At 41.4% G+C, this 12,365-nt stretch overlaps 1 protein-coding gene across 9 annotated transcripts in view; it reads right to left on the reverse strand.

Moving 5' to 3' along the window:
• The window catches only part of Ppp6r3 (protein phosphatase 6 regulatory subunit 3), a 115,347-nt gene that overhangs the window by 42,491 nt on the left and 60,491 nt on the right, over positions 1–12,365 (reverse strand). For all 9 annotated transcript variants that reach the window (XM_055614570.1, XM_055614566.1, XM_055614569.1 and 6 more), the window contains 2 exons: positions 10,467–10,580; positions 1,238–1,367 (listed from right to left, as the gene is read on the reverse strand). In XM_055614570.1, the coding sequence (XP_055470545.1) occupies positions 1,238–1,367; positions 10,467–10,580 (244 nt within the window). The remainder of the gene's footprint in view (positions 1–1,237; positions 1,368–10,466; positions 10,581–12,365) is intronic.

A 12,365-nucleotide genomic window follows, 5' to 3' on the forward strand; every position in this document is an offset into this window, starting at 1 on the left:
GTGAAGCCAGGTATGTCACTCATTTCTAGAGTAAAAGAGAAGTCTCAACAAGAGACTTAGTTATGAAGGGGGTCATGAGTCAGGTGTTTCTTCGTGTACCTACAAAGAGCTGGATGAACCACATAAGACATAGACTGGTCTCTCATCATACACAGCCTCTCCTATCCTCTTCTTGCCTCCATTTTTCATTAGTGATGCTCTCTCCTCTTTTCCTATGTCTTTTTTTCATATTCTTGTTTCTAGGACTGCCAAGAAAATTGGCACTGGCTCTTTGGCACTAAACACTAAAAAAAGTTTCTTATGGTGAATGAGTTGAATGAAGATGCAAGGCCCTGGATAGAAAGGGCCCAGCAGGACCCTGAGCACAGAGGGAAGTGCTAGGCACTCAAGACAGCACTGGGTATCTGAACAACAATTTGGAAGTTAACCAGACTCTGGGGGTACTGACTTAAGGTATTCTGCTGTCCCTCTTCCAAGACGTTAAAGAGAAAATACTCTGATAGTCTGAATACAAATGGTCCCAATAGGTTCATATATTTGAATGCTTGGTCACCAAGAAGGTGGTGGGTTAGGTGTGGCCTTGTTGGAGGAAGTAGGCCAATGCAGGGTGAGCTTGGAGGTTTCACAAAAGACCACAACTTCAAAAATCAGATCATGAAAGGTTAACTTTACTTCAAAGGCTAAAAAGAATGTTAAAAATAGAAAAATGTTTATTTTACTTATATATAGGTACTCAAGAATTTACAAAACAAAAATCTGAGTTTACTAAGTAGATATTTTTAATTTCTCATTTTTTCTCACTAATTTAGACAAGGTATATGGATAAAAACCTCACAGGAGGCACAATGGTAAATGCTTGTAATCTCACTACTCATAAGGCTCAGGCAGGAGGAAAGTCAAGTTCAAGGCCAGCAAGACTCCAACCCTAAAACAAAACCAACCAATCAATAACAAAATATCTCAGAGGCAGAGAAAATTGGTAATGTACCTTTAAACATATCATGTAGCTGAGGAGGTGGCTCAATGGGCAAAGCACTTCCCTCCAGAGTTCTATCTCTAGAACCCATAGTTGAAAGGAAGGATACAACCAGCTCAGGCGTGCACACATGCACATTTTAAACACATAGTATATAATACTAATTATGGTCATCCTCTTATGTCCAAGGTTCTCAGACTCTCTAATGACTGCCAAAACCAAATTGCTGCCTTCCAATAACACTTAAGACCAAAACCCTACCTTGGGTGGCTCGAGAAGGAGTTCATGGAAAGATCCAAGTCTTCCTCGGATGGCTTCTAGAACACTCTTATTAACTGAACAAGCAGAGTGATTCATGCCTGGTGGGCAGATCTCTATATGGCCTTCAAATCTGGAAAAAAAAAAAAATATCAAGGGAACTACTGTAATGTCAAAAAAACTCATTCAAGTTCTCCATGTCAACCTTGCAGGCACACACTTCATCAATCTGTGACTATATTACAATAATGTCAAAGAGGCAGCCAAGAAACAGAGCAATAGGACTCATGGGATTGGCCACCGTGCCCTGAGAACATAAAGGGGTTATGGTATCAGGTGAGATATTATGTCACATCTCCAGATTCTTCTGAACTCTCCAACTCCTGTCACTATCATACTGAGAGCACATCTCTACAGATCAGACCTGACCCAAGTCATAGGACATCAAATTTCCTGCCATCTGAGAATGCTAACAATAAGGAGGGCCCTACTTATTCCCTAGCATATTTTTGGATAAACAACATTGATTTCCATTTAAAGGGTTTGATTTATTCTATATAAAATCCAGTCTTCAATCATTACAACTCATTCCTTTAAAAACAAAAACAAAACACAAAAAAAAGGACTAAAGGTAAGAGGGTTCTAATTTCAGCTGGTATTGTGACTACAAGGGGACAGTAGTTCTAAAGAAGGGGGGAAGACCTAGATCAGTATGACAATGGGAATATGAAGTTCAAACTAAAAATACTATGTAGGGCTGGAGGGATGGCTCAGAGGTTAAGAACACTCACTGTTCTTCCAAAGGTCCTGAGTTCAATTCCCAGCAACCTCATGGTGGCTCATTAACCATCTATAGTAAGATCTGGTGTGCAGGCAGAATGTTGTACAAATAATAAATAAATCTTAAAAAGAAAAAAGAAAAGAAAAGAAAGCAAAGCAAAGCAAAAAATCTTAAAAAAAAAAAAAAAAAAGTACTGTTACAGTGAGACTGCCTGGGCCCAAATCCAACCTCTCTAATTATCAGTTCATTACTGACCACTAACAAAAGAACCACTCAAAGATGCCCCTCCTGGAATAGCATCAGCAGACCAAGGGCTCACACCAGCTAGCACACCTGGAAACCAGAGTGTGCTCACTGTGGTAAACATAGCCCTTGTGGGTTACATCTAGCTGTAAAGGCTAAGTTCAGAAACACAATTCCTGAAAGCTGGACAAGAGCAATACCTCTGGCCTAGAGCTAGCTCTTCCAGAGAAACGTCATCCTAATCCTCACAGCCTGTGGATGCCTCTAGAGACACAACTAAGGACTCTAAGATGGAAGACTAACCTGGACTGTGAGAAGGACCCACAGGACTAACACAAGGGTCCTTGGAGAACAGAAGTAAAACAGATACACACAGAGGGCAAGACAAGGACAAATGAAACAGTGGCCATAGGCCATGGAGTTGCAGAAAGGCGATAGAAACTGAAGAGGTAGGGAACCATTATCTCTCTGTGCCTCTTTGGGAATGTAGCACTGCCAACACCATAGTCTTGAAAGTCTGGCATTGAGAACTGTTGCTCTAGGACCCAGCTCCTGACACTGTGGGTTGCAAGCCAGCATGGAGTAATATAACTGACTATGGAGAGGGGGGTAGTGTAAAAAACATTAGGAAACAATAAAAAGACTTCTGAAGGCACAAAACAGGAGAAACTAATTCAAAATCAAATGTGTGATGAATCCAAGGTGTTTCTTATGGACTGCACTTGTGATGTGTCATGTGAGTTCCTGCTGCCTAGATTCTGGACACGTAACACACCCACTATGCACCACACAAACTGTCACACCACAATGCCAATAAAGACCACTGAAACAGCTTAGCCCAGATATGAGGCTATGGCTGCTGTAATGTTTTACTGCACACAATTTTGTGCTCGTAGACAAATATGACAGTTTAATGACAATAATCTCAGCACGAAAGCAACAAATTAGTAAGTCATCAGTGTCACAATGTTTGATCTTACAACTACTGCTGGAGTTACTGACCAGGTTCATTAGAAACACAACACAAAACAAAAACCCCATTAGAACACTTACTTGGGATTAGAACCAAATTCCCTGTTATGGTCCTAACTATATTTCTGCCATTTTGCACTGCACAGTTAAAGTGGCCTTCTTGGCACAGATGATTATAAAAATAAAAGTTGAACATGCTCTACAGCCTACAGTGTTAAATACTCAGCCATGATTTAATTATTTATGTAAACAAGCGTATCCATCTAATTATGAAAATCTGCTTTCACCTTTAACAGTAAAATTGTATGTATACTAAAACTGTTTTAAAACAAACTTAAGCCTTATCTTTAATGTTTGATTTGCATATCTATTTTATACACATATAAAGTATTGAGTGAAAATGTCTTTGGCCAAAGGGAACTATGAGTGGCAAAAGTTCAAGAAACTTGACTATGGGCCACCAATTTTTTTTTTTCTTTCCCAGACACAGAAAACAAACACAAGACTTTCTGCAGTAGTGGACTAAGTATGACTTGGTAAGGAGAGTGCTTGTCCAGCATGGAGAAAGCTCTGGGTTCAATTCTCAGCCCAACTGAAACCAGCATAACAGCACAAACCTGTAATCCAATCTGGACTAGTGACTATTGGGAGAGGACCTAGCCCATTGTGGTGGTACTGGTTACTATAAGAAAAGCTCAGCAAGTCATGAGAATCAAGCCAGTAAGCAGCACTCTTCCATGGCCTCAGCATCAGTGTGGTCCCGGCTAAGTCTGAGTTCCTACCTTGGCATCCCTCAAATGGACTATGATTCAGGATATATGAGCCAAATTAACTTTTTTTCTCCCCTAAGTTTCTTTTGGTCATGGTGTTTCATCACAGCAAAAATCACTCTAAAAAAAAGTCTCCCATATTGTACTGGTTTTGAAGACATGAATAGATCATGGAGAATAGCTAGGGCTTTTACAGTGTAAAGGGTCAGAGACCATGAAGGGAAGTGAGAAGAGGTCACTGGTGAAGATATAGCCTATCTGCCGCAGCAACCAGAGGATACTGGAAACACCAGGATTATGGGCCACCTGCCAAGGAAAAGGGGCAGTTATTGGTCTCTGGAGCCTTTCAGACAAGCTGTGTGTGCTACAGATAGCAGAGCGGGAAAAGTGGGGATAGCTATAAGTGAATCCCAGAAACTGGACATTGAGCTGTTTACACTGCTGGATCTGAGTTCTGCTGTGATCTGCTCATGACTATACCCTGGCTCTTTCTTTTAAGTTAACTTATTTTGGGTTTTTCAGGAGTTTCTAAAAATTGGACTGTGTTTTTATATTGTGACATGAGCATTTGAGGGACAAAGAAAAGGTCAAGTTGACAAGGACTGGACTTGTTGTGGCTAATCACAGTTATCACCAGGGAAGAAGGAACCAACCTGAAGAACTGCCTCTATCAGATTAGCTTATAGGCATGCTTCTCAGCATTTTCTTGATTGTTTAACTGCAAGAGGCCAATCCACTGGGGAAACAACATCTCTAGGCTGATGGGCCTAGGCTTTAGCAGTTGGTTGAACATCATTCCTTTCCTCCCCAAGTTTTTGGTCATGGCATTTGTTACAGCAACAGAATTCAATGAAGAACACAATGACTATGATTTGGTGACATATCTAAGAAAGGCGCCTGAATCAAAGGCTTTCTTCGGGAACTTCTACAATTGATTAATGTCAAGATCTATGATATATTGAGTAAGTTTTGACTTCTAACTTTTTGGTATACTGAGGTAAAATACACTGCCGCACAAGCAATAATTGACACTTTACCCTTTCCACACTGCACAGCACCCTCATCCCTATCCGAATGGTGTGTGTGTGTGTGCACATACTTCTGCTCCAAAGATCTGGGCACTTCTTTTTTTCCGATGTCTATTGACCGTGGCTTTGTAGTAAGTCCTGAAATCACAGTATAAGCTGTTCAATTCCGTTTTTTTGAAGTGACTGTTTTGGCTATTGTCTTTGCTTTGGGGTTTCCACATTTGGAGTTAGTCTGATTTCTAAGTACTTTTGTCTAGATGTGGAGTGGTATTGCCCTACATCCACAAGTCAGCTTGGGGAACACTGACAATACTGAAGTGTTTACATTGAGTTAGGTCAGTAAGCCTAACTGCTTGTCTATAAAGGGTATATTGTAATTTCAAGTCCCAACTGCTCACTGAGTACATGTAAATGCAATTAGAATTTGAATACTGCATTGATGTTGTATCCTGAAATCTTGCTACACTTGATTGTTAGTTATAAAAGGTTTCTTTTTGTATTAAAAAACAAAAAACAAACAAAAACAGGGTCTCTCTACATAGCTGTGGCTGGTATGCCCAGTACCTGGCATATTGTTTAAGATTTTTTCAAAGATAATCATGGAATCTATGGCCAGGCAACTTTGTATTATCCTTTCCTATCTAGATGTCATTTTCCTCTTCTGCCTTTTTATAATGGCTATAATCCTTAGAAAAGATTTGCTGATATAATATGAAAGAATTTAATGAAATGATAAAGTTCTGTCTGTGCATATGATGTCTTTTGAGAGACAAATGAGACTTGTAGTCATATTATGCTTTTAGTATATTGTTTTGATTGCTACATATTTTGCTTCAGAGGTGTGTACAAGCATGTGTATGGAGAATAGAGGATGTCTGGTGTCCTGCTCTATCACTCCTTACATACCTTGAAACAAGGTGTCTCACTGAACCTGGGGCTATATTGGAAAACAGCAAGAAGCCCAAGCGAGCCTCCTGTCTCTGTCCACCATAGCACTGAGTAAAAGGGCACTCACTGAGCCAATTCTAGATCTAATGGATGTATCTGGTCTGCCATTCTTTTCTTAAGGAGTTTTCATCTAGCTCTTGTGTCCTCGTTATATGTAATAGTTTATTCTCATCTACTTCAGTTAGTTTCAAGATAATGCTGGCTTTTTAACAGGGGTCAGCAGAGTGTTCCTTCATACACCAAGACATCTTTACTTAGGATTCATCTACTGCACCTAACTCTACAGGCAAGAACTGCTCTTCACAGAGGGGATGGATTTCTTCAGTGGCTAGGAAACAGCTGTCTATTTCTTAAAGTAATCCTTTGTAAGGTTTTCCCTTTAGAATTTAAATTTCTTCCTTCCTTCAACTCTTTAGTATGTTTAGTGAGTTCTGTGCGGCATTCCTATATATTCTTTTAATACACACACACACACACACTACTAGCTTCTATTCATTCCTTTTTTTCCTCTTCTTTTCTAATCTGTATCTTTTCTACTTTCATTTCCACAATCTACCTAAAGGTTTATCCATTTTATTGATCATTTCAAAGAATCAGCTTTTGGTTTCATTTGGTTTTCTATAATTTTTTTCTCTTCTCGACTCCACTGATTTTTACTCTTTTGTTTTATTATTTCTCTTCTTCATAGGCTTAATTTTAAAAAGGTTTCATGAGCCACAGAAATAGCTCAGTAGTAAAAGAGAAGTGACTCCTACAGTTGTCCCCTAACCTTCACATATGCATGTCACATCTAACATCTCTCTCTCTCTCTCTCTCTCTCTCTCACACACACACACACACACACACACACAAACATACACAGGAAGGAGGGTGACAGTAGAAACTCAAACCACACTTCCCCTATGCTGGCTAGTTTTAGGACAACTTGACATACAAACTAGAGTTATCTGAAAGGAGGGAATTAAGAAAATGTGTCCATAAGATCTGTTGTTAGGCATTTTCTTAATTAGTGATGGAGGGGAGGGAGGGGCCATCCCTGGGCTGGGAATCTGGGTCCTTAAAAAAAAAAAAAAAAAAAGCAGTCTGAACAAGCCATGGGAAACAAACCAGTAGTAGCCCTCCTTCGTAGCCTCTTCATCCGCTCCTGTCTCCAGGTTCTAGCTTTGTTTGACTTCCTTGACCATCAATGTGGAAGTATACACTCAATAAACCTATGTTTATGTTCCTCCCCAGCTTGCTTCTTGGTTTTGTTTTGCTGCAACAATAGAAACCTAAGAAAAGTGGGTAGCCAGAGTCTGTGTGGTATTATGGAGTAGAGGTGAGTCTTTTTTCAGAGTCTTCAGTGTTGAGTGGACTATCTGGTCAGCAACTGGGTGAGGCAAGGCTTAGGTTCTGTTACTGTTAACGCTGGTTTTCAGAGTGTCAGTCTAGTTACTGTATGGTTAAGGCTTGTGCCAAATTCTCCTCTACAGCCACAGCCATGGCTTAGATTTCCTTGTAAGCCTACTCCTCTTTGGCTTTGGAAGAATCTCCTTCCACACACTGGCCTTCCCTTCCTTCTAGCAGCATTCTGGAAACCAGTGAGAGGGACAGGGAGGAAAAAAATGCCTTGGCCTTAGCAACCCTATCCCCTAGGCCTTCAGGAGGGCTTCCTTAGTGATCCTTCCCCTGCCCCACCATGGGGGGGGGGGGGGGAATAAAACAAAACCCAGTGATCTTAAGTGTTCCTGTCTTTCCCACTGGACAGAACTTTTTCTTCTGGTCATTTCCTCTCATTACAGCGTTCTTCACTGCACCCTTGAGTTAAAGGAGCAGTTTCTTTTACATGAGAGGCTTAAAATTTTATTTAGGGGAAAGGACAGAGAAGGAATAGATAGTGATGAATAGATAGTGGTTTTCCCCTCACAGTGCTCCATTGTTGAGGCCTGCAACCACAGTGGGGATGTCTCTCCTGCCTTGCCTGCCTTGGCTCTTCTCTACTGAAAGGCTTACAGGTATGTACAGCAATGTCTGTTTTCTGTAGTGCTCAGGGTTTCTTCCTTTCCTTACCCTCTTAGGAGCTTTGGAAATTATATAACCTGCTGCTATTCTAAGATATAAAAACCTGACTCAGGGCTAGAGGAAGGCTTAGCAGTTAATAGTGTGTACTGTTCCAAGCACCCATGGTGGACAGCTCATAGCTTCCTGTAACCCAAGCTCTATGCAATTCAACACCCTAGTCTGGCTTCTGTGGGCACTGCATCAGAAAGCACGCCGGCACGCACTCATGAGCAGAGACACACACACACATACATGCACAAATTCATATCATCAAAGAAAAGAGAAAAGGGGGCTGGAGAGATGGTTCATCAGTTAAAAGCACCGGTGTGCCCTTTCAGAGTACCTGGGTCAGATTCCCAGTTCCCTGAATGACAGCTCACAATCATCTGCAATTACAGTTCCAGGCTTTCTTTTGGCCTCCTCAGGCACTGCATGCATGTCGCACTCAGACATGAATGCAGGTGAAACACCCATACAGGGCAGGATGTGGTGGCTCACACCTTTAATCCCATCACAGGGAGGCAGAGGCAGATGGATGACCTGAGACCAGGACAGCCAAGGCTACACAGACAGACCCTATCTCAAAACACCAAAACAAACAAACATATCCATACATATAAAAACAAAGAAACAAACACCACAATCAGGGCTGAAGACTTGACTGAACAGTTAGGTATGCTTAGTGTTCTACATTATGCTTAGTGTTCTGACATTACCCATGTCAGGTGAACTAATACACACATGCATGCTAGCTCCAAGGGATCTAACATCCTCTTCTGGCCTTCATAAGAACCTACACGCACGTATGTGCTGCATGCACATGCACATACACAATCTTTTAAAAACAAAACTATAAGTGAACTACTGTGTCATCAACATGAGGAAACATGGGGAAGTTTCAAGTAAGATACACAGGTTAGGTGCCTATCCACCTCCAGGTGGAACCTATTTCAATTTTTGGCATGTGAACTCTGGAACTACCACCTTTCTTGACTGTAACACAGCAGCAAGTTTCCCACTGTGGGTCTTCACTTGTTCTCTGTAGTTGGTGACAAGACAGTACCAGGCAGGGCAGTTCTTCCTCTTCCCTCATACCCTAAAAGCCTTGCATCTCAGACTCTGCCTTTACAATGAACTACCTGGCAAGCTGATGCTCCTCACAAGTAACACTTTCTTCTTAGCCAGATGATTCCGAGAGTAGCCCTTTCCCTGGGACTCGGAATATCCAAGATCTAAGTGTACTTTAAAAGTTCAACCTTGTTCAAGTTTCAAAAACAAAAACTCCATCACAGAAAGCTTTGTGGCATCTCCTTTTACAGCCATCAAGGATTACTCCTTTAAAATGACACTGCGTGTTTTCCCCCTTATATCTGCTAAAATAGTGTACTATTTCTTGGGTTTCTTTTTTTCTCAAGTCAGCCATTGTATAAGCCTCACAGCAACACTCAGTATGACAGTAAGCCACAGAGGGGGCCTGATGCATGAGCTATGAGACAGCTAGGCACAACTAATTAATATCTTACCCTGATGCTTATGTGATTTAAAATACAAATTTCTGGGGAAGAAGGAAAAAGGCAAATTACAGATTCTCCAAATTACAAGAGACTGAAAACACTGCTGCCAACTGCCTTCCATTATCACTGAGACTAAGCAAGCCAGTGGCAAGGGCCAGGCATTTGTGAAGTGGGACTGGTGAGGCTACCTTCACTATCACCCCAGAAACCTACATTTCATCACTGGGAAAAAAACAGAAGTCTAGGCTGGCTGAAGACTTCACCTGTCAGTCAGACACCACCCTTTCCTCCATGTCACTTGCTTCACTCGGTGGGTCCAGTAACGACGGACGGGCAAAACAAATGCAATCTGTGCATATTCCTACAACAGTGACACTGGATACAAAATGTAAAAGACAACATACAAAATCCACTGGCTTATTGAAAAACATACCATATTCATGACTGTGAAACAGAAAAATTTCCTAAGGGCCACAGGCTGCTTGCTCACCTAGCCTCCAGAGTACAATACCCTCACAGTGAGCCCCATAAAACAACAAAGTTAGTGAGGAAAGGAATGAGGTGCTCCATCAGCACCTGAAACTGGGACACCCACCCTCCACCTTCATAAGCACACAACCAGAAAGCTGTCTAGGCCACTGTCCATGTTTGGGATTTGATCACCTTGCATCCATGTCAATGGCACACTAACAACAGCAAACACAAAGTGCTGCCAATAACCTGTTGATCAAACCATTCTGTTCAACCAAGTCTCTAAGTAGGTGGTATTCCCATAAATGAAACTAGTGTCTCTACAGCAGGAAGGCTCAGCAGCACCTGCTCTTCAATGGCACCTACTGTAGCTCACCTGGCAAGAATTTAACTCTTAGCTTTTAAGACATCTGAAAGTAAAACAAGATGGGGGTGGGAGTTTGGTGAGATAAAAGGAAAGCTTACGTTGGTCGTCGAGTCTCAAGTAAAGTCAGCAAAATCTGGATTGCACTGACTATGGCCGATTCATTCTTCTCCTTGTGAAAAATATTTGATAGAAGCTGCTCTATAATTTCTTGCCTAGAGAAAGAAATCAACAATCAAGCACTGACTGTAATGCCATTTAACAGGAACAACTAAAAAAAAATCTAACACAATCCCTATGAGCATTCATCCACACATGGGCATATTTGCTTTCTATTTTTAATGTCACCGCTACAGCAATGCTCCTTATATATGAAGTTTATCCCCCTTTAACAGGGGAAGGTTTTGCCTTTGTCAACCTTGCTGAGAAGCAAAGCTAGGTGTGATCACCTTCTCAGAGAGGGGTGGTGGCAGTGGTGATGGCTGGCAGTGATGAACAGTATAGACTTAGAACTTGCCACTTTCACAAAAGGAAAATACATGAAAAGTTAGAACCTACTCGTGTTTTCCCACAATTATCAAAGATCCAAAACAGGTCAGAGAGAGCATTAACCACTGACTTTTACTCTATAATTCTCAAGTGATAAGTCAGTAGGAACATTAGTAAAAGTGTATGAGATACCTGTGAGGAGTCACACAGTCACAGCAGCCTAAGGATAGACTAGGTTGTCACCCTAACCCTAACCCTAACACCAAGTTGAGAGCAGTGGCTCTCAACTTCCTAACCCTAACCCTGTAACACTAACACAGTTCCTTATGTTGTGGTGAACCCCCTCCCCCCCAAGCATAAAATCATTTTCATTGCTACTTCATAACTGTGATTTTCACAGGGCTATGAATAGCTGATATGTGGCCCCTGTGAAAGGCTCACTGGACCCCACAAAAGGGGTTTTGACCCATAGGCTAAGAACCATTGGACTAGAGGTTTGGAGCTGCATTCTGGCAACTGTGTTCTTCACGGTGGCCCCCAGCTGAGCAGCACTGACGCTCACCCCTATCATGCTCATCTACTCCAAGGCAATGGCAAACAGACCACAACCATCTCATGACAGAATTTGGAATTCTGTCACATCAGGAGCATTCTGATGGACAAAACAATGTAATAACCAACAAAAACTTATGATTTAACAACACAGTATTGGAGTCACACCCACAGCCTTATCCAAACATCACTATCCACCTCCCAGAACAGACCACTAGGACGTGGCAAAAAAACCACAGAATGGATCCTGCTACACAGGAATAAGGGGATGCCTTTTAGCCTCTAGATTGGGAGGTGTTTTCTGACATAGTCATTCCCATTTTCAAACAGAGAAGTGATAGTAGCCATGCATCAATAAAACTCAAGTGTATGAAGCCATTAGGTTACACATCTGCTCTCTGAGACAATGGTTCATGCTCGCTTTGAGTTTTATTTTTCATATGGGTAGCCACAGAAAGACTCACATCTAAAAACTAACTGACTCAAGAAATTTTCAATTTCACATTTTTCCAGAGATACCAGATAGAATGCATTTAATTTAGGCCCAAACTTCTTCCTAAACTCTATGTCCATCAACATAAGATTTCTTTTTAAGTGGCACTTCTAACACTCTTCAACTTCAGCCCATTCAAACCCATGCCGTTCATTTGTGACATACATGTTTACTGGTACCAAACCTCTGGGTCAGTCAGCATGTACACAGCCTCTAGTGACCCTGCAGAGTTCAGAGCTCACTGCTGACCAGTTCAGCAGTGAGCTGACTCTGTGCCAACCACTTAATACATGTGGCCACCACCAACAGTTAAAATATAGCTCACTGACTTTGACATATTCTAACTATAAATGCTAGATTTCAGGGCTCCATATTTTAAACATTAAAATTATATGTTGCTTTTGTTGTGTTTCTATTGGACAGCAGCTTTGTAAACCATATGAAATTGCTGATACTCAAAACAAAA

This window comes from Psammomys obesus, unplaced genomic scaffold, assembly GCF_907164565.1.
Source record: "Psammomys obesus unplaced genomic scaffold, mPsaObe1.curated_primary_1811, whole genome shotgun sequence".
In the NCBI taxonomy this organism is placed as follows: Eukaryota; Metazoa; Chordata; class Mammalia; order Rodentia; family Muridae; genus Psammomys; species Psammomys obesus.